This window comes from Pristiophorus japonicus, chromosome 14, assembly GCF_044704955.1.
Source record: "Pristiophorus japonicus isolate sPriJap1 chromosome 14, sPriJap1.hap1, whole genome shotgun sequence".
NCBI lineage: Eukaryota > Metazoa > Chordata > Chondrichthyes > Pristiophoridae > Pristiophorus > Pristiophorus japonicus.
In genome coordinates this window covers 123,179,305-123,199,812 of record NC_091990.1, presented here as the reverse complement: position 1 = coordinate 123,199,812, position 20,508 = coordinate 123,179,305, and the positions used below count along the sequence as shown (strand labels likewise).

Here is a 20,508-nt window from a genome sequence, read left to right as displayed (position 1 = left end):
CTACTTTAAATCTACGCCTCCGGGTTATTGACCCCTCTGCTAATTCATCTGTTCAACAGGGTGTTAGTAAATTTTGCATCTGTCACACTAGAGGATTCTATCTGGCTCTGTACAAAGACGTCCTGGTGCGTGACTGTGTCCTTGAAACCGTGAAGTACTATTGCCATTTTAAGGCGTAAAATTGATCAGCTCCCCAGCACATTATTCCCCATGTGTTGAACTAAGCCGGGCACAAGGTGGTGCAACTCATTCAGGAATTTCCCGTCGAGCCTTGAGCACTGTATACTGCTTCGTCTGCAGCCCAACCAGTATCAACGGCCCAACAGTACAAGAGGCATCACTTAACACAATGCCCATAAACGCCAGCGTGCTGTGCAACTGTGAGGCCATTATTAAATGCACCATTCTGTGCAGTCGTCAATGAAACAAGTCTGATTTAAACTGTGCAAGATTGCATTGTGCCATAACTTGCAGTTAATATGTGCCCGCTGACTTCACAGACATGATTAATCATCTTAATCATTTCAAGCATTCTCAGATGCAGGATCAAAAAGGCATCTTTGCTTGTCGACATACCTCCACTCTCCGAGTCATAATAATTAGGATCCAGTCCTCGATCCAACAGCTTAGCAATTTTCTCAAGTGTACGATGTTGAACATAGTCCATAAATTTTCTGAGGTTGGCCTGAAGAAAACAAAATGCAATTGTTTGCAAAGTGCCTCAGGCACAGTCATCAGCCCACCAGCTTCAGCAAAGGTTTAAAACCCAAATGGAGTATTGTTTATTACCACAGTCGCAATGGAATAGCTGCTTCGGAGATGAAGCAATTAGCAAATATATTAGAGGACAAATCCCAGCGCTTCTCCTGCTCGTTGCAAAGTAAGGAAAGGACAGAAAAGGAAGGGAATGGTTTTGCTTCGGGCATTTTCATTTTGATTTGCTCGGTCGGAACAAGGCACTTGCCAACAAACCTGTTGATCTGCAACTGGTCGCCTCTCGGCAAACCATAGGAATGCGATACCTGAACCCAGGTTTCTGTTAGGAAGAAATGCTGCTGTGCAAGTGATGGTATTTAAACTCACACAGTGCGTTGTTCACACAGTAACATTTCTCAGCCTGTGGCTACGTCTTGTAGCATCTTGCTTTAAAGCACTGATGACCAGTTCTGTAAATATAGAAACTTACAGCACAGAAGGAGGTGATTCAGCCCGTCATGCCTGTGCTGGCTCTGTGAAGGAGCAGTCGTGGTTAGTACCCCCCCGCCACACACACTTTTTGTCTATAACCCTATATGTTCTTCATCCTCAAGCATTGAAACACCAACTGACAACCTCTGCTACATGAAGAATTCATCTTCTGCAGTTAACGCACTCTCTAATGCCCCCAGAATTAATAGCCCATAATATCGCTGATTACAACGGAGGTTTACAAATCCCTCCATGGTCTCGTCCCTCCCTATCTCTAACCTCCTCCAGCCCTACAACCCTCCGAGATCTCTGCGCTCCTCCAATTTTGGTCTCTTGTGTATCCCTGATTTTAATCGCTGCACCATTGGCAGCCGTGCCTTCATTTGCCTAGGCCCTCAGCTCCGGAATTCCCTCCCTAAACCGCTACACCTCTCTTTCCTCCTTTAAGACACTCCTTAAAATCCACCTCTTTGAATAAGCTTTTAGTCACCTGTCCGAACATCTCCTTATGTGGCTCGGTGTCAAATGTTGTTTGATAACACACCTTGGGATGTGTGAGCACATTAAAGGCGTTATATAAATACAAGTTGTTGAGCCATTGTTAAGGTGTCCAAACGACAGCCTGAATGTGGGATGGGGTTGGCGAAGTCTTGGCTTGGTGACAGCAAAGATTTGGTAACTCACCTGCACTTGTATTTCTGGTTACATGCTGTTTGAATATAGTTGGTTTAAAATTACCTATTTTCAGTAGTGCCATTTCCTTGCTGGATTCTAACAGGTGGACCCAGCAACAGAAACTACATAATCAAAAGTAGAAACCCAACGCCAAATTCAAACAGTCCTGCCAAACTGAAGCTATTGTCTGTAATTTAGCTTGGGGGAGTTGGGGATTGCTTTAACTAGAACAAATTATTTCTTAATTTAGCAGAGGTGATGAGTAATTGTTGACATGCAGCCCACGAAACTCCAATCTGTGCCACTAAGTGGCAGTTTGGGAACTTCCGAATGATGGATTAACTTGTCAAATCACTTCTTGAAGCTGCTCAGCCAGACACTGGGAGCTGTGTGTGGGTGACCAGCAGATATTGCACGGCAACCAGACACGTTCAACCTCCACAGCAGCAGCAACATAATCCGCAGGTAACGGCTTTTGATGCGCTCGCTTGTCTCGAACTCCACCTTTCAGCCAAACTGCATGCCTTGTGTTCGACACACTTTCCCCCTTCCTGTGGACACTTTCTGCTCTTTAGACATTTTACAGATGCAAAACATTTATTTATGTACTTTGACATTTTAATTCATCAATATTATTGGGTTGTACCTGATATTTATTTATCTTTATTTCTCTATCTGTCTCCATACTCTCTATATCGCACTCTCTCTCTCTCACACTCTCTATTGCTCTCTCGCTCTCTCTATCGCGCTCTCTATTCTTTCGCTCTCCATATATCTTAACAGATTGCCTGTGGCAAAATGTAAAAAAAACATAACATCTATTTAAATTCATTTCATATCGTATAGCTGTGTATTTTAAGTAGTTGGAAAAGGCTTATTTATTAATAAACTGATGCTTCAAGAATGCACGTGGGCAATGTTAATTATTTGATCTATCCTGTTGCTGAGTTCTATCTGTTGCACCTGGGTTTAGTGAGGCAAGGGAATTGATAGTTGTGTTGTTATCAGTCCCTGGATCTCCCGGCACTGTTCTTATTCTCTCTCTGGACGCCCGATCAGTAGGCAGAAGAGTCAGGGCAATACCAGAGCTTTAAACACTCCAAGTTACCCCTATGCTGCTGGGCTAGTCTGAATTTGAACATAAATGCATGTCCTTAGGGCTGCTCCCTCACTGATAGATAAAGTTCTAGCCATGTTATTGATAATGACTGTGTTACATCATCATCATAGGCAGTCCCTCGGAATCGAGGAAGACTTGCTTCCACTCTTAGCATGAGTTCTTAAGTGGCTGTACAGTCCAATACGAGAACCACAGTCTCTGTCACAGGTGGGACAGACAGTGGTTGAGGGAAAGGGTGGGCAGGGAGCCTGGTTTGCCACACGCTTCTTCCGCTGCCTGCACTTGATTTCTGCCTGCTCTCGGCGACGATACTCAAGGAGCTCAGCACCCTCCCGGATGCACTTCTTCCACTTCGGGCGGTCTTTGGCCAGGGACTCCCGGGTGTCAGTGGGGATGTCGCACTTTATCAGGGAGGCTTTGAGGGTGTCCTTGTAACGTTTCCTCTGCTCGCCTTTGCCCTGTTTGCCGTGGACAAGTTCCGAGTAGAGCGCTTGCTTTGGGAGTCTCGTGTCTGGCATGCGATCTATGTGGCCTGTCCAGCGGAGCTGATCAAGTGTGGCCAGTGCTTCAATGCTGGGGATGTTGGCCTGGACGAGGACGCTAATGTTTGTGCGTTTGTCCTCCCAGGGGATTTGCAGGATCTTGCGGAGACATCGCTGGTGGTATTTCTCCAGCAACTTGAGGTGTGTACTGTACATGGTCCACGTCTCTGAGCCATACAGGAGGGCGGGTATTACGACACCCCTGTAGACCATGAGCTTGGTGACAGCTTTGAGGGCCTGGTCTTCAAACACTCTTTTGCTCAGGCAGCCGAAGGCTGCACTGGCGCACTGGAGACGGTGTTGGATCTCATCGTCAATGCCTGCTCTTGTTGATAGGAAGCTCCCGAGATAAGGGAAGTGGTCCACATTGTCCAGGGCCGCGCCATGGATCTTGATGTCTGGGGGGCAGCGCTGTACAGCAGGGACAGGCTGGTGGAGGACCTTTGTCTTACTGATGTTTAGCGTAAGGCCCATGCTTTCATACGCCTCGGTCGACTATGTCCTGGAGTTCAGCCTCTGTGTGTGCACAGACGCAGGCGTCATCCGTGTACTGTAACTCGACGACAGAGGTTGGAGTAGTTTTAGACCAAGCCTGGAGACGGCGACGGTTGAACAGCTTTCCACTGGTTCTGTAGTTTAGTTCCACTCCAGCGGGGAGCTTGTCAACTTTGAGGTGGAGCATGACAGCGAGGAAGATTGAGAAGATGGTTGGAGCGATGACGCAGCCCTGCTTGACCTCGGTCCGGACATGGATTGAGTCTGTGATGGATCAGTTGGTAAGGATCACGGCTTGCATGTCGTCGTGGAGCAGGCGGAGGATGGTGACGTACTTTTGGGGGCATCTGAAACGGAGGAGGACCCTCCATAGACCCTCGCAGTTGACAGTGTCAAACGTCTTTCTAAGGTCGAAGAAGGCCATGTATAACGGCTGGCGCTGTTCCCTGCAAAAATCATGTCCGTTGTGCCCCGGAAGGGACGAAATTCGCACTGCGACTCCGGGGGGAGCTCCTCGGCCACAGTAAGAAGACGGTTGAGGAGGACTCTAGCGGCGACTTTCCCAGTGGCTGATAGCAGGGAGATTCCTCTGTAGTTGCTGCAGACGGACTTGTCCCCTTTTTTAAAGATGGTCACGATCACTGCATCTCTAAGATTTCCCGGCATGCTCTCCTCCCTCCAGATGAGAGGGATGAGGTTGTGTATTCGCGCCAGCAGTGCCTCTCCGCCATAATTCAGTGCCTCAGCAGGGATTCCATCCGCTCTGTAGCCTTGATGTTTTTTAGCTGTCTTATGGCTTTTTCTACCTCGTGCAATTTTGGGGTCTCACTGAGGTGGTGGCGGGTAGCATGCTGCCGAATGGAGTCGAGAACACTCGATTCAAAGGCAGAGTCTTGATTGAGGAGATCTTCGTGCAGTGCAGGTGTTAAATGTCAATGTGCTATAGTAAAGCAATGCTTAACTGCATTTGGAGTAGCATAATCATTTAAAATACTATGTAATTACCTGGTCATTTATCTTATTTGTTTACATTCAGTTTCTACTATTCTTCAATACAAATACTATTGTGTGAAGAGAAGAAAGCTCTTAAAATGTGCTCTTGTTTCCAGCTGTTCTGCTGCAGCAACTGTCATCAGATGTGCTCTAGACTTGATCAGCTCCGCTGGGCACGCCACACAGATCGCATGCCAGACACGAGACTCCCAAAGCAAGCGCTCTACTCGGAACTCCTTCACAGCAAACGAGCCAAAGGTGGGCCATGGAAACATTACAAGGACACCCTCAAAGCCTCCCTGATAAAGTGCAACACCCCCACTGACACCTGGGAGATGCTGGCCAAAGACCGCCCTAAGTGGAGGAAGCGCATCCAGGAGGGCGCTGAGCACCTCGAGTCTCGTCGCCAAGAGCATGCAGAAATCAAGCGCAGGCAAACCAGTCCCACCCACCCCTTCCCTCAACGATTATCTGCCCCACCTGTGACAGAGTCTGCGGTTCCCGTATTGGATTGTACAGCCACCTAATAACTCATGTTAAGAGTGGAGGCAAGTCTTCCTCGATTCCGAGGGACTGCCTATGATGATGATGAGACTTGACTATTCCAACGCACACCTGGCTGGCCTCCCACATTCCCTCCACGTAAACTTGAGGTCATCCAAAACTCGGCCGCCCATGACCTAACTCCAAGCTCACGCATCACCCCTGTGCTCACTGACCTACATTGGCTTCCGGTTAAGTAATGCCTCGATTTCAAAATTGCCATCATTATTTTCAAATCCCTCCATGGCCTTACTCTATCTTCAATCTCCTCCAGCCACAACACCACCCCCGAGATGTCTGAGCTCCTCTAATTCTGCCCTCCTGAGCATCCCTGATTATAATCGCTCAACCATTGGTGGCCGTGCCTTCTGTTGCCTAGGCCACAAGCTCTGGAACTCCCTTACTAAACATCTCCGCCTCTCATTTCTCCTTCAAGATACTCCTTAAAACCTAACTCTTTGACCAAGCTTTTTGTCACCTGCACTAATTTCTACTTACGCGGCTTGGTGTCAAATTTGTTATTGCATAATACTCCTGTGAAGCGCCTTGGGACGTTTCACTACATTAAAGATGCTATATAAATACAAGTTGTTGTTGAAGTCATCTGGCAATTCTTCGCCTGTCAGCTTGTGCAGGGAGCATCTAAATTGTAGCCCGAGCCCTGGGAAACATCCCTCCAAGTCCAGGCGACTTAGTCCTATTTACATTTATATTTCTTATTTGGTGCCTTGTTCTATTTGAATTTTGTGGAGCCCAAAACGTTTGAAGAGAGCTGCTTTCGGTTCCATTGCCTCAATGTTAAACCAGAATACCAAGAGCTGCGAGTCGAGATGGAAACCACCAATGAAAGCAACGATTTAAACTCCATAACTGGCCCTGTGATATGCACCTCTGCAGCCCATGAAGCCAAAAGGCTTCAACGGCCCCTGAGATAGTGTACATAACTGTGAGCACACAGGATTATTGTGTGCCATGTTGCCTACATAAGAACATACATAAGAACATAAGAATTAGGAACAGGAGTAGGCCATCTAGCCCCTCGAGCCTGCTCCGCCACTCAACAAGATCATGGCTGATCTGGCCGTGGACTCAGCTCCACTTACCCGCCCGCTCCCCATAACCCTTAATTCTCTTATTGGTTAAAAATCTATCTATCTGTGATTTGAATACATTCAATGAGCTAGCCTCAACTGCTTCCCTGGGCAGAGAATTCCACAGATTCACAACCCTCTGGGAGAAGAAATTCCTTCTCAACTCGGTTTTAAATTGGCTCCCCCGTATTTTGAGGCTGTGCCCCCTAGTTCTAGTCTCCCCGACCAGTGGAAACAACCTCTTTGCCTCTATCTTGTCTATCCCTTTCATTATTTTAAATGTTTCTATAAGATCACCCCTCATCCTTCTGAACTCCAACGAGTAAAGACCCAGTCTACTCAATCTATCATCATAAGGTAACCCCTCATCTCCGGAATCAGCCTAGTGAATCGTCTCTGTACCCCCTCCAAAGCTAGTATATCCTTCCTTAAGTAAGGTGACCAAAACTGCACGCAGTACTCCAGGTGCGGCCTCACCAATACCCTGTACAGTTGCAGCAGGACCTCCCTGCTTTTGTACTCCATCCCTCTTGCAATGAAGGCCAACATTTCATTCGCCTTCCTGATTACCTGCTGCACCTGCAAACGAACTTTTTGGGATTCATGCACAAGGACCCCCAGGTCCCTCTGCACCGCAGCATGTTGTAATTTCTCCCCATTCAAATAATATTCCCTTTTACTGTTTTTTCCCAAGGTGGATGACCTCACACTTTCCGACATTGTATTCCATCTGCCAAACCTTAGACCATTCGCTTAACCTATTTAAATCTCTTTGCAGCCTCTCTGTGTCCTCTACACAACCCGCTTTCCCACTAATCTTTGTGTCATCTGCAAATTTTGTTACACTACACTCTATCCCCTCTTCCAGGTCATCTATGTATATTGTAAACAGTTGTGGTCCCAGTACCGATCCCTGTGGCACACCACTAACCACCGATTTCCAACCCGAAAAGGACCCATTTATCCCGACTCTCTGCTTTCTGTTAGCCAGCCAATTCTCGATCCATGCTAATACATTTCCTCTGACTCCGCGTATCTTTATCTTCTGCAGTAACCTTTTGTGTGGCACCTTATCGAATGCCTTTTGGAAATCTAAATACACCACATCCATCATTACATCTCTATCTACCATGCTCATTATATCCTCAAGGAATTCCAGTAAATTCGTTAAATATGATTTCCCCTTCATGAATCCATGTTGCGTCTGCTTGATTGCACATAATTGGAGGAGTAGGCCATTCGGCCCCTCGTGCCTGCTCTGCCATTCAATAAAGTCATGACTGATCTTATACCTCAACTGCACTTTCCTGCACTGTTCCCATATCTCTTGATTCCCTTAATATCCAAATCGATCTGTATCTTGAATATACTCAACAACTGAGCATCTACAGCCCTCTGGGGTAGAGAATTCCAAAGATTCACTACCCTTTGAGTGAAGAAGTTTCGCCTCATCTCAGCCCTGAATGGCCAATCCCTTCTTCTGATTCTGGCCCCCCTAGTTCCAGACTCTCCAGCCAGAGGAAACATCCTTCCAGCCTCTAACCTGTCAAGCCCCTTTGTCTAATCTCTAAGGAGAATGAGAGATGATCTCATTGAAACAGTAATTCAATGTCTAGAAGGGCTTTGCGACGTTTGAGAGATGTGATTCGGTGCTGTATGAACACGCGTCAACAAGAAGCAAACATCGTGCCTGCTAGATTGGCCAGTCTGCTAATATTTTTTAATTATTTGTTCATGGGATGTGGCATCGCTGGCAAGGCCATCCCTACTTATTGGCCATCCCCAATTGCCCTCGAGAAGGTGGTGGTGAGCATTTTAGCAGTTGAGCATACTCCCATAGTGCTTGCAGTTTGGTACAGCTGAGGGGCTTGCTAGGGGCAGTTAAAAATCAACCACATTGCTGTGGGTCTAGAGTCACATTTCGGCCAGACTGGATAAAGACAGCAGATTTCTTTCCCATTATTGACCCATTTGGGTTTTTGCAACAATCCGGTAGTTTCATGGTCACCATTACTGACACTAGCTTTATAATTCCAGATTTATTTAATTAACTGAATTTAAATTCCCAAGCTGCCATGGCGAGATTTGAACTCACGTCTTCGGATTAATCCAGGCCTCTGAATTACCATCATAACCACCATCATCATCATCATCATCGGCAGTCCCTCGAAACGAGGAAGACTTGCTTCCACGCCAAAAAAGGATGAGTTCACAGGTGTTTCAATGAAGGACCTAATATTCCAGGTCCTGAACTACATCCTGAAGGGTGGAAAATGCCTGTGCGTGGATTTATTTAACATTTTCTGGCCGTTGCACACCAACCACCATGCGGGCTTGACAGAGCTAGATCTTGGTCCAGTGGCAAAGGTTATTCAAGACGACTGGAGACCTGCTCTGCTGCACAGACCTTGTGCACACACATATCACATTGTGGGCTGGCCCGTGCTGCCCCTGAGCCCGAACTCACGCCTCTTCTGGGCCCCGATCACATCCCTCCACAGTCTCTCGCCGCTCCTGCTGTATCTATCCATGCTCCAATCACCGACCTGGACCTTGATGATGTCACTCTTCGCTGACGTGGTCCTCGTGCACCAGCTCGCCCTGCTCCCAGAAGTGGTATACCTCCACACTGCTCCTGGGCCGCCGCACCTGCGCTCCTTTTTTGGCCCTGACCTGCCGCTGGTGTTCTCATGCATAACCACTATGTTGCCGTACCCCTATGTGCAGTTTGTTTCTTGTGCCAAGGTGGTTGTATGAATAGCAATGTTATTTTTATTCAAGAGAATGTGGATTTTATTCTAATCATAATAAAGTAACTTAATTAATTTTCTTGTGAAGTGGACACAGATCATTTCCTATCCCATAAGAATTTAGTAGGAAACTGAAGAATAAATCTGGCAAAAAACACATTATTGTTGTTGTCTCTGGGTTATACATGTTCAGTTTCAAAAGGTGCTGAGATTATCAAAGTACACTCACCTTTGTATGAAGTTTTGAAAGTTGCTTCTCATCGACATTGGCTTGCTTGTATACCCGCTTCTTGTAGCAAAACTGAAAACAGAAATAAATACATTTTCTCCAAGTTAATTTACAGCGAGGCTTTTTAAATTAAAAAAAATCTTAAGTGGTTTGCTTTGAGTTAATAATGGTTGAACGAACAGAGCATTAGATACAAAATGTTGACATTGAAAATGCAAGTGGCAGCTTGGCGGGGGTCAAGTCCCACTCTTCAGACCTGAGTGCATATTATAGGCTGACACTGCAGCGCAGCACTGAAGGACTATTATATTATCAGAAGTGCCGCCCTTCAGACGAGACGTTAATCCTGTTGGAGTGGATGTAAAGAGCTTTGAAGAGAGTGAGCTCTCGCGAGGGGATACTTGGGCCCGCAGCCAGGCCTAATGAATTGCCCGAGTGCAGCGAAAATGGTTTGGGTCAGAGTGTGCAACTCGAAAGGAATCCGCTCAATTCTTGTGGCCAATCTCCCACAGGATGTCCTGGCGAGTGTTCCTCTCTCGTCCAACAACAGATTTGCTGTGCGTGCAGGTCATTGCACAAATTGCATACGGCATTTCTCCACAACACAAGATTGACTTGCGAGTAATTTGTAACTTATTAGATATGTTAAGGCACCATGGGCCGGATTTTTGACTTTCGGGGTTTTTTGGCGAAAACGGTAGCGATACGTGAAACTTACCATTTTTAGGCCAAACATTCGGGTTTTACGTTTGCGCCAGGTGGTAAGGGGGGTGTTGCACGAAGATTTGCAGTGCAAAAATGCGAGTTTCACCAAGTTTAGTCCGGAGCCGGAGTGCTGTGAGAGCGGGTGAAAAATAAAAATCCAGAAAACATTCCAAAAACATTTGCAACACCCTTTACTATCCAATTGCTGCAGCAAAAGAAATTTAACTTAGCTTTTTTGCAGGTTTTCATACTTACCACTGCTGGCAGGGCTGCACCAACGCTGCCTCCTCAAGATCCTGTAAATCCACTGGGAGAATAGATGCACCAACTTCAGTGTTCTCGCCCAGGCCAACATCCCCAGCATCGAAGCATTGACCACACTCGACCAGCTCCGTTGGGTGGGCCACATTGCCCGCATGCCCAACACAAGACTCCCAAAGCAAGCGCTCTACTCGGAACTCCTACATGGCAAGCGAGCCCAAGGTGGGCAGAGGAATTGTTACAAGGACACCCTCAAAGCCTCCCTGATAAAGTGCAACATCCCCACGAACACCTGGGAATCCCTGGCCCAAGACCGCCCTAAGTGGAGGAAGAGCATCCGGGAGGGCGCTGAGCACCTCGAGTTTCGTCGCAGAGAGCATGCAGAAACCAAGCGCAGGCAGCGGAAGGAGCGTGCGGCAAACCAGTCCCACCCACTCTTTCCTTCAATGACTGTCTGTCCCACCTGTGACAGAGACTGTAATTCCCATATTGGACTGTACAGTCACCTGAGAATTCACTTTTAGAGTGGAAGCAAGTCTCCCTTGATTTCAAGGAATGCCTATGATGATGACTGACAGGTTTGACCTGTCGGTATTCTGGGCATGGCATACGGGTCGGGAGAGTGCTGAAACTTGGATGCACCGCTCCCCGGCAGTTCTTGAAAGCGCCAATGCAAATAGGTACCCAAGGATCCCGCCCAGGCTTTGCGACCGGGTTTTCACCACGGGGGGTCAAATCGCAGCGAAAACCCGGTCACAAACTTCTCAAAAATCTGGCCCTATATACACTTCCCAATTAATACTCTCCTGTTTTTTAAACCATAAATGGAAAATAACCAAGAATGTAGTTCATCCGAAAATTCAAAGGAACCACGACGAGATGACTGCATTACATTTCCTCCATTACAACAGTGATTACACTTCAAAAGTACTTCATTGGCTGCACAGCGCTGAGGGATGTCCTGAGGTCTTGAAAGGCGCTATACAAATGCAAGTCTTTCTTTCTTTGAATTGGTTCAACAGGGTCCATACAGCACACAAGCATCAGAGGTGTACAGACAGCAGTTTGTGGGTCACATGCAGCCTGAGCTCTGGTAATCCCACCCTGGATGACGAGCAAACTCCATTCTATTACCACATAAATATTTCTTAAGTCGGCCCAGAGATTCTGAAAAGGCAGCTTTCGGCATTGATGAATAAATATTAAATCGGAACGCAGAGGCCACGTTCGTACAAGGAACCTAAAACTGATGAAAATTAACGGCATTCATTAACAGGTGATGATGTTTATGGCCAGAAAGAGAATGCGGCCTAGTGAGTGGACGGCCTGTGCGGGAGCGGATGCAGAGAGGCTCGACCAATCTCAATGGCCAGGCCCCATTCACATGCCTCTTGCCAACTGCCCAACCAAAGCGGCTGGTAAAGCAGGTGGGAGGGGCTGCCCAGCTGTTACAAATTGGGCAGGTCAGAGGTCGCTGGCAGGGTCCCGGGGAGACTGATCCCCAACACAAGGTAAGCAGGCCAGAGTGCTCGGGGGAGGGGAATCACGGACAGATGGGAGTGGGGTTTGCGTGGCGGGGTACGGAGATTGAGGCAAGGGACACAAGGAAACCTTTAAAATGTTTTTAACATTTCACACTTACCTTGGCCTCCTCTCATTCTGGATCCAGACCCCGGCAACTTTGACCTGAGGAAGTGAACCATTGTAACCCCACTCAGGCCTCAAGAAAAAATACTTCATTGGCTGTGAAGCGCTCTGTGATGCCCTGAAGTCCACCTGGCCCGGATTTTGTGGTGGTAATGTCGGCTAAACTGTCAGCGTTCGGCGCCATTACCCCTCCGAAACTTTCCATGACTTCAGGATTTACCGCGTGCACGGATAAAGGCAGAAACCCTGAAGTTGCAGTCAGTCATTCCCTGCTCCGTCACAGGCCTATGGAACTCCCCATAGGCAGCAATCACCGGAATCACTTGACCTGACAAAATCTTCCCTTTTTCCGCTCTAATATTGCTGTTTAAAACCCCATAAAAAGTTAAGCCTTGTTCAGTGAGATGTAACTGGGTTTTTAATGGCGTTCTGAATAATAATTAATGCTGAACAACCATTCTGGTCCTGAAAAAATATATTTCTGGAATGTCAAATTTCTCCACTATGTTAAAAATTACTAGATTTTTAAAAGAATACAAATTACATATTTTTCTTTAAATGTGATTTTTTTTTAAAGTTTGATTATATATATGAAGTTTGTTTATGATATTTCAGCTTCTACCTTAACCCCATATGTATGTCCCAATCTTTATTTTGCTCTCTGTAAAACATTTTTTAAGTGAATTATAAAAGCTGATTTTTATTTCCTGGTTTGCTATTAGTGAGAATTCTTTAATGTGATTGGCTGCTTAGCCAGCTTGATGACATCACTTCTGCTGGAGCCTGGAGATCTCCAGCAGATAGCGCTGCAATCAAATTATCGTGGAGACCGTGAAAGCTTTCACCAGAGAGATCGCAAGATCTTTGTGGGCAGCTTTCTTCAAGGTCAGCGGCGGTCGTCGTCGCTTCGCCGCTGAACGCAAATTCCGGGCTTATATAAAGTTCTTTCTTTCTATGTATCAATTTTTTAATTTCTCAAAGCAACAAATTCAGTAATTGTAATGATTACAATGACTATGAGGTGTGTGTATCAGACCAGTGGGTAAGTGAAGACCCAGAAACCCATTGCCTCTGTTACCATTGGTTACCTCGAGAGAGGGAACTCCTTTGTTGTTTGGCTGGGGGTATTCTTTGAGCAGACGCTCTTCATCCAAAAATTTGCCGTCTCTTCCATTGCTTGCTGGTTGGAACAGACCATAATTCAGCACATCTTTCAAACTATGGTTCAGAGTGCACAGGATCCGTTGTTTGGCAACCCACACAGTAGCATCAGGATTAAACCGCATACATTTCTGTAAAAGATTACAAAATAAAATGGTACCAAACAGCCGCTGACCATCCTGTGTCATGAATTCAACGCATTTGCTTTCTCCAAAATGTGCCACTTTTACTTATGATCAAGATAACCGATTTATGATAATGGCAATCGATCCTCTAAACAATAGTGACAATCCTGAAAACCCAAGTAGTTAAAAGAGAATCTAGCTCATCCATCAGTATCAATTGGCATCCCTGGTTATGATTAAAAAAAGACATGTAATTATAAAACCACAGTTTTGTTTCTGAATGGTTGAAGCAGGTTAGTGTTAAAAAGTAAAAATTTAACACCTTCAACAACTTTTTTGAATGTAGTTGCATTCCATGAACCCATATCCAGTTAAACCATGAGCTTCTGAACAAATTATATAATGAAATCAAGTTAGATTTGCAGATACACCGACTTCAGACAAGGAAGGTCATCGTGCATCAATTCATCATCACTGCTGTGGAGAAAAACAAGATAGCTTGACTTTACATCAGGACATGTGCATCAGAAATACTTGAAAAGACAACACTCTTAAATATTTAACGGAACTCTGTAGCACATGAGCGCTCAATGAAAAGTTTTCGCACAAGATACGATTTGGACATGTTTACATCCAATATGTGTACATTTTCTACACTCTCACCAGCAGAAATCCTCGTGGTGTTACTCGAGTCCGATGTTATGCTGTTGCAATAGGGTGGGTGGGTGGGGTTGTGATTGGAACCAGGAGAATGGTGCACATCTCTAGTAAAAGAATTTAGAAAGAGCTTTCCCGAAAGACAATGGCTGCATTTTGCTGCAGAGGGGTAGCTTTCCCCTCAGGTACGGTAGCATAGTGATTATGTCACTGGACTAGTAACACAGCGACTTTTATGACCACCGGACATCCCAAAGCACCTGACAGACAATTAAGAAAATTTTTGAAGTGTGGTCACTGTTGTAGTGTCGGAAATGCAGCTGCCAATTTTGCGCACAGCAAGCTCCCACAAACAGCAATAATGACCAGATAATCTGTTTTTCTGATGTTGATTGAGGGATAAATATTGGCCAGGACACTGGGGATAACTCCCCTACTCGTCTTCGAAATGGTACCATGGGATCTTTCACATCCACTTGAGAGCGCAGACGGGGCCTCGGTTTAACATCTTATCTGAGAGGCAACACCTCCGATAGTGCAGCACTCCCTCAGCACTGCACTGAGTGTCAGCCTAGATTTTTGTCATGTCTCTGGAGTGGGACTTGAAACCGCAATCTTCTGACTCAGAGGAAAGCGTGCTACCCACTGAGCCACAGCTGACACTTGTTTTATGCGCCTTGGGATGTTTTACTGCAATAAGTCAGCATTGTGAAATTTGTGTCCAAGTTGTAGTCTGTTTTATTTGTACATAGCAGTCAAGAACCATGTAAATATATTATGTGAGCGATTAATGGTTTTGACAAACAATTGTGGAATTTAATGGTTATTTTCTACTGGACACTAATCTTCCTCCTGTTACTTTTTGCTGTTTTTAAGTCGTTCACGATCCGTCCGATATTTGATTGGCAATTTCACAGCTAAGCAAATGTTTAGCTTTTCGGACACTTGACATTTTGTGTGCCTGTGAAAGGTGTGACTTTACTGAAATGCAATTGGTGCACGACTTTTAATTATTTAAATACTCGTGAAATTGTCAGCTGTGGCTCACTGGGTAGCACTCTTGCCTCTAAGTCGGAAGGTTTAGGTTCAAAGTTCCACTCCAGGGACTTGAGCACACAAAAAAAATCTATGCTGACACTCCAGTGCAGTGCTGAGGTACCATCTTTCAGATGAGACGTTAAACCGAGGTCCCTTCTGCTCTCTCAGGTGGATATAAAAGAACTCATGGCATTATTTTGAAAAGCAGGGGAGTTGTTATATATGTAAACTTGTATTTACTATGTACAGCTACCAGAGCGCTCATCCCCAGGAGTCCCAAGGGATCCCATTTAAGAAGGCTTCACAGGTTGGAGAGGCACTCTGGAGACCTGCAATAAAAGACTAAGGTCACACTTTACTTTGAGCTCACAGTGTTCAGTCTGACTCTTTGTCCATACACGACAGGAGTTATCCCCGGTGTCCTGGCCAATATTTATCCCTCAATCAACATAACAAAATACAGATTATCTGGTCGTTATCACATTGCTGTTTGAGAGAGCTTGCTTGTGCACAAATTGGCTGCTGCGTTTCCTACATTACAACAGTGACTACACTCCCAAAGTACTTCATTGGCTGTAAAGTGCTTTGGGACGTCCAGTCGCCGTGAAAGGTGCTATATAAATGCAAGTCTTTCTTTAATAGCACAATCCTGCAAGTGGAGATACTCGACTGAGACACTGAATACGAAAGGCTTCATGGTCCTCACGGGACTCTGAAAACCACAGTTGCCCAGCTCAAACCATTTTCGTTTCTAATTATTTTTTACTATTTACCATCAAGCCGCTACTTTATTCAATTTGCATCGTCTCCTTGGATCCTGACAGTTTTCATTTACGCTGTCAATCACTAGAGCATCCTTGCCAAAGCTTTCTCAAAGTGTTTACAGAAAGCATACTCCTCATTTCCTGCTCCGTAATATACTTAAGGAACGTCTCCCCTTTTCACAAAACTGACTTTGATTTATTACTTTTGCTTTCACTAAAAGTTCCTGAATAACTTTCTTTGAATAAAGTCAAGGTGTGCGATTTTGACTCAAGCGGGCAGTAAAACTTAGTACATGGGAGGGGGCAGTCTGTGCCTCCCTGGGGTCTCAGCACATGAGACTTCAAATATTGATTGTAAAGCTGTGGCTGCGGAAGGACAGGGGTGAGAGGATGCAGTCCAGGACACTGGCCGAAGCACCAAGAATAGGCTGAGAAGCAGGTACGGCCAGATCCAGAGACAGACTACAAAGAGTGGCCAGAACACAATGGGCTGTCCTGCCAGAGCCTAGAAAAGTCAGCAGTATTACTGAGAAGCATCAAACACGAAGCAGGAGACATGACTGAGATGGCACAAGTGTAAAAAGTTGTGAGGTGGTTTCTGGATGGGGAATGGGTCAGAGGATCTGGAGTGGAAACGTGTGGCTACAATTAAATTGCAAGCACTGCACCCCTTGAAGCTCTGGCAGCAAGATATTCTATTTGTGCCAACAGATCGGAGCAGGCAGAGGATTGAGGAGGTTGGACGAGAAGCAATTGAAGCATGCGAGCACATAAAGCATTTGAAGGGGAGGTGGAGCACGGCAGCCCAGAAGCAGATGAGCTGGGACTCTATTCTACTGTGCTCACCGACCGTATTAACAGGGCAGTGCTCAGCAACAGCAATAGCAGGGGAGAACAGTGGCAGGTGGAAAATGGCAGGGGCAGGACCAGCCTTGGTGGGCGGCGAATGGCTCCCGGTGGGGTAGGACGGGCTTGACCAGGGTAGGAAGGATTCTTGGAGGGTTGTGTTGGGCCACTAAAGGCAGCACAGGGATTAGGTCGTCAGAACTACAATCGAGGCAGTGAAGCCAAGATAAAAAGAGAGGTGAGCTTGCTGTGATTGACAAGGACTGCAGCCAATCAGGAGGAGCCATGACGGCAACAGCAAACAAAGCCCAACCTCATTCTCTAAGTTTCAGGATTGTGACACAGGGAGAGGCACCAACAACACAACTCCTGCATAAGCTTGTACAGGAAACTCCATCAGAAAGAATAAGCATTTTATTCTGAATCGTTTCTGTTTTGCATTGGTTTCCTAAGTTATTAATGTTACTCTACATAGTTGAGTATATTTTCAGCCACCTTAAAAAAACCAAGATGGCGGCTGGCTCCAACCAAGTTGACCAATTTATTTCAACCACTTGATTGGTCAGCTTTCTGCTGCTTTTAATTTTGTTTACATTTAATCAATCTTATATTTAATTTGTAACCTAATTTCTAATTTTAACCAGACACAAAATCTTGTCCTCTGTGATATTTTGAGGTGACATTCAACTGGTGAATCCATGCACCAGCTTGCCAGTGTGTTACAAGAAAGTCCAAGGCCTAGAAATCGGCCTCCGTAGAGCCTCCAGGTATTGCCTCCAGGGGGCGATAGCGGGGCTCTAAGCATGGACTGACAGGGCGCGCTGAGAAGGTTGACTTCCACTGTATTTAGCGGGAGTTTTGCGGGGGCGGTATGCCGTTGAGCCCTGATCTCCTTCACCCGGAGATCGTTACATCATCGCCGTGCGCAGCGCCTCAGACCCGAACTTTGGCTCCGCCACCTGCAACATCGGCGGGCAAAATAACCGGCAGCTGCAGGTGTTCATCGGCAGGCAAGGTGGCCATCAATAAAAAACATTCTGCAACGCTCTCTCTATTTTTCCCCCCCTTTATCTTCTCTCCTGATCGATCAGCCTGGCACTCTGCTGCAGTGCATTGAGCTGATTGGACAGATCGCGGCTGCCGTCGGGACCAGGTATGTTTTCCCTTGCAGAGCCTGCAGCGATGACCCTTCCCTTTAAGGGAGGGGAGGAGCCTCCCAACACGGCAGCACTGCATAGTCCATTGAGTAGCGCTGCACACCTACCACCCAGCCTGCTGTCCTCCAGCAAGGAATTGGAGGGCTCGATTTAATGCCGCACTTCCCTCCTGGAGAGCAAACACCAATTTTTTTGAAAATTTCAACTTTTAAAAGTTAGCTCCCCAAAAGGGGCACTTCCGAATTTCCCCCCCCCAAAATATTTTTTCCAATTTCCTTAGAAGTTGTTAGAGACGACGGACGAGAGAGAGCGCGGGCGGGACAGGGCGTGGGCGAGAGAGAGAGAGGGAGGGCGAGAGAGAGAGAGAGGAAGGGCGAGAGAGAGAGAGAGGGAGGGCAAGAGAGAGAGAGGGAGGGCGAGAGAGAGAGAGGGAGGGCGAGAGAGAGGGAGGGCAAGAGAGAGAGAGAGAGAGAGAAGGCAAGAGAGAAGAAATTTTCACATTGCTCCTGTGCTGCTCCAATGCCCAGAGTATGCAGATACGACGTCCAAAATCCAGAGTTCCGAAATCCAGAATGTTCCAGAAACCGGACACCGGGCCGATCTGTGGAGGTGTCGTCCAGTAACTGGTAAATGTTCCGGAATCTGGACTCCCTCGCCTCAGCCCTCCCCCCCGCCTCGGCCGTCCAACCACCCCCCGCCTCGGCCCACCCTCCCCTGGCCTCTGCTCCGACCTCTGGCGGCCCGACCGACCGACCCCCCTCTCCTACCTAGCTCGGCTCAACCCCCTCCCCCAACCGACCTCCCTCGACCTCCGGCAGCTCAACCGATCCCCCCCGACCTCTGGCGGCCCAACCGCCTCCCCGTCCCCCTGACCTCCGACAGCCCGATTGCATCGCCCCGACCCCCGGCAGCCCAACCAACGCCACCCCCCGGACCTCCGGTGGCCTAACCGCCCCCTCCGACCTCTGGCGGCCTGATCGCCCCCCCGATCCCCCGACCTCTGGCGGCCCAACCAACGCCCCCCACCTCTGGCGGCCCGATCGCGCCCCCGCCTCCCCGACTTCTGGCAGCCCAACCAACGACCCCGCCCCCCCCGACCTCCGGCGGCCCGACCGACCGCCTCCCCTACCTAGCTCAGCCCAGGCAAAGAGGTTCCGAAATCCAGAAATACCCGGAATGCGGAACGGCCTCAGTCCTGTGGTTTGAGGTTTGAGGATTTAGGACGTCACACCTGTATTGTGAGACCTGGCCAGGAAATTTACAAATCGGAGCAGCAAGCAGTGGATTTTCAAACTTTTACACACAATTTAAATAAAAAAATGCCCAGAAGTACAGCTGCAAAACGTAGATCCTGAAGAAAATGTATCCAACTGCTGGTCAAGAGCACCAATAGAGTAAATAAAGAGGGACTGTTTCCAATGGATGGAGGGTCGATAAACGGAGGGCACAGATTGAAGGCGATTTGCAAGAGAACCAGAGGCGACATGAGGATAAATGTTTTTTGCACAACAAGTGGTTAGGATTTGGAACGCACTGCCTGATAGGTGGTGGTTACAGATTCAGTAGTAGCCTTCAAAAGGGAATTGAATAAATACTTGAAGGAGAAAAAAATTGCAGGGGTATGGGGAAAGGGCAGGGGAGTGGGACTAACTGGATTGCTCTTTGAAAGAGCCGACGCAGACTCGATGGGCCGAGTGACCTCCTCCTGTTCACCAGACAGGCATGTCTCTGGACTGCATGTTCAGTAAAGCCCCAGATTGTCGCTTCCAGAGCAGCTGCTTAAAACAAGTGGAAAAATAAACTCGTCACCAAATGATTCTCACGAGTGCGTTATTGGGACCCGTTAACATTTGCAAAAATAAATTATTAATGAATCCCAAGGAGTGGGGGCGGGGGCAGGGCAACAATATATACTGGCATAGAGCCGTCAGTTATTGCAGGAAGGGATCAGAAAATTTCACAGCACAGAAGGAGGCCATTCGGCTCATCGTGCCTGTGCCACCTCTTTGAAAGAGCTCTCCAATTAGTCCCACTCCCCCACTCTTTCCCCACAGCCCAGTTAATGTTTCATTTCCAGCTGACCGGAAGGATGTTAAAGATGCTCGTCTGTTATAATGGACCCTGTCTCCCATTGGCAGGACCACCAGGAGTTAGAATTCCCCCCAAAGAAATTAGCCACTGCTGTTTATTTTTATAGTAACTTTTAAGACACCTCATCCTAGATTTTCCAATCGCCATTTTTTAACACCACTGGGCATTAAAACGTTAAATTATGAAATCTAAACTCGTGGGCCCAATTCACAAATCCTTTGCTGATGTGCAATAATTTTGGATTTTTACATTTTTTTAAAAAGATATATAGAAAAATTCACAATTTTATTATATTTATTCTGGAAACCAAAAACATTGCATTATTGTGTAAAACATGTATAAAGCTGCACTTTAGCAGAAACAATAGGATAAACAGGACAGCTGGCATACGACAGCAAATATCCCAGGGAGAAAAATAAGACAGTGAGAC

General features: G+C 46.8%; 1 protein-coding gene across 1 annotated transcript in view; it reads right to left on the bottom strand.

Moving 5' to 3' along the window:
* The window catches only part of LOC139280083 (SH3 and multiple ankyrin repeat domains protein 2-like), a 1,053,009-nt gene that overhangs the window by 1,028,539 nt on the left and 3,962 nt on the right, over nucleotides 1-20,508 (bottom strand). Inside the window, exons 2-4 of the mRNA XM_070899582.1 lie at nucleotides 13,328-13,531; nucleotides 9,627-9,698; nucleotides 577-685 (exon numbers count right to left, since the gene is read on the bottom strand). Of these exons, the coding sequence (XP_070755683.1) occupies nucleotides 577-685; nucleotides 9,627-9,698; nucleotides 13,328-13,531 (385 nt within the window). The remainder of the gene's footprint in view (nucleotides 1-576; nucleotides 686-9,626; nucleotides 9,699-13,327; nucleotides 13,532-20,508) is intronic.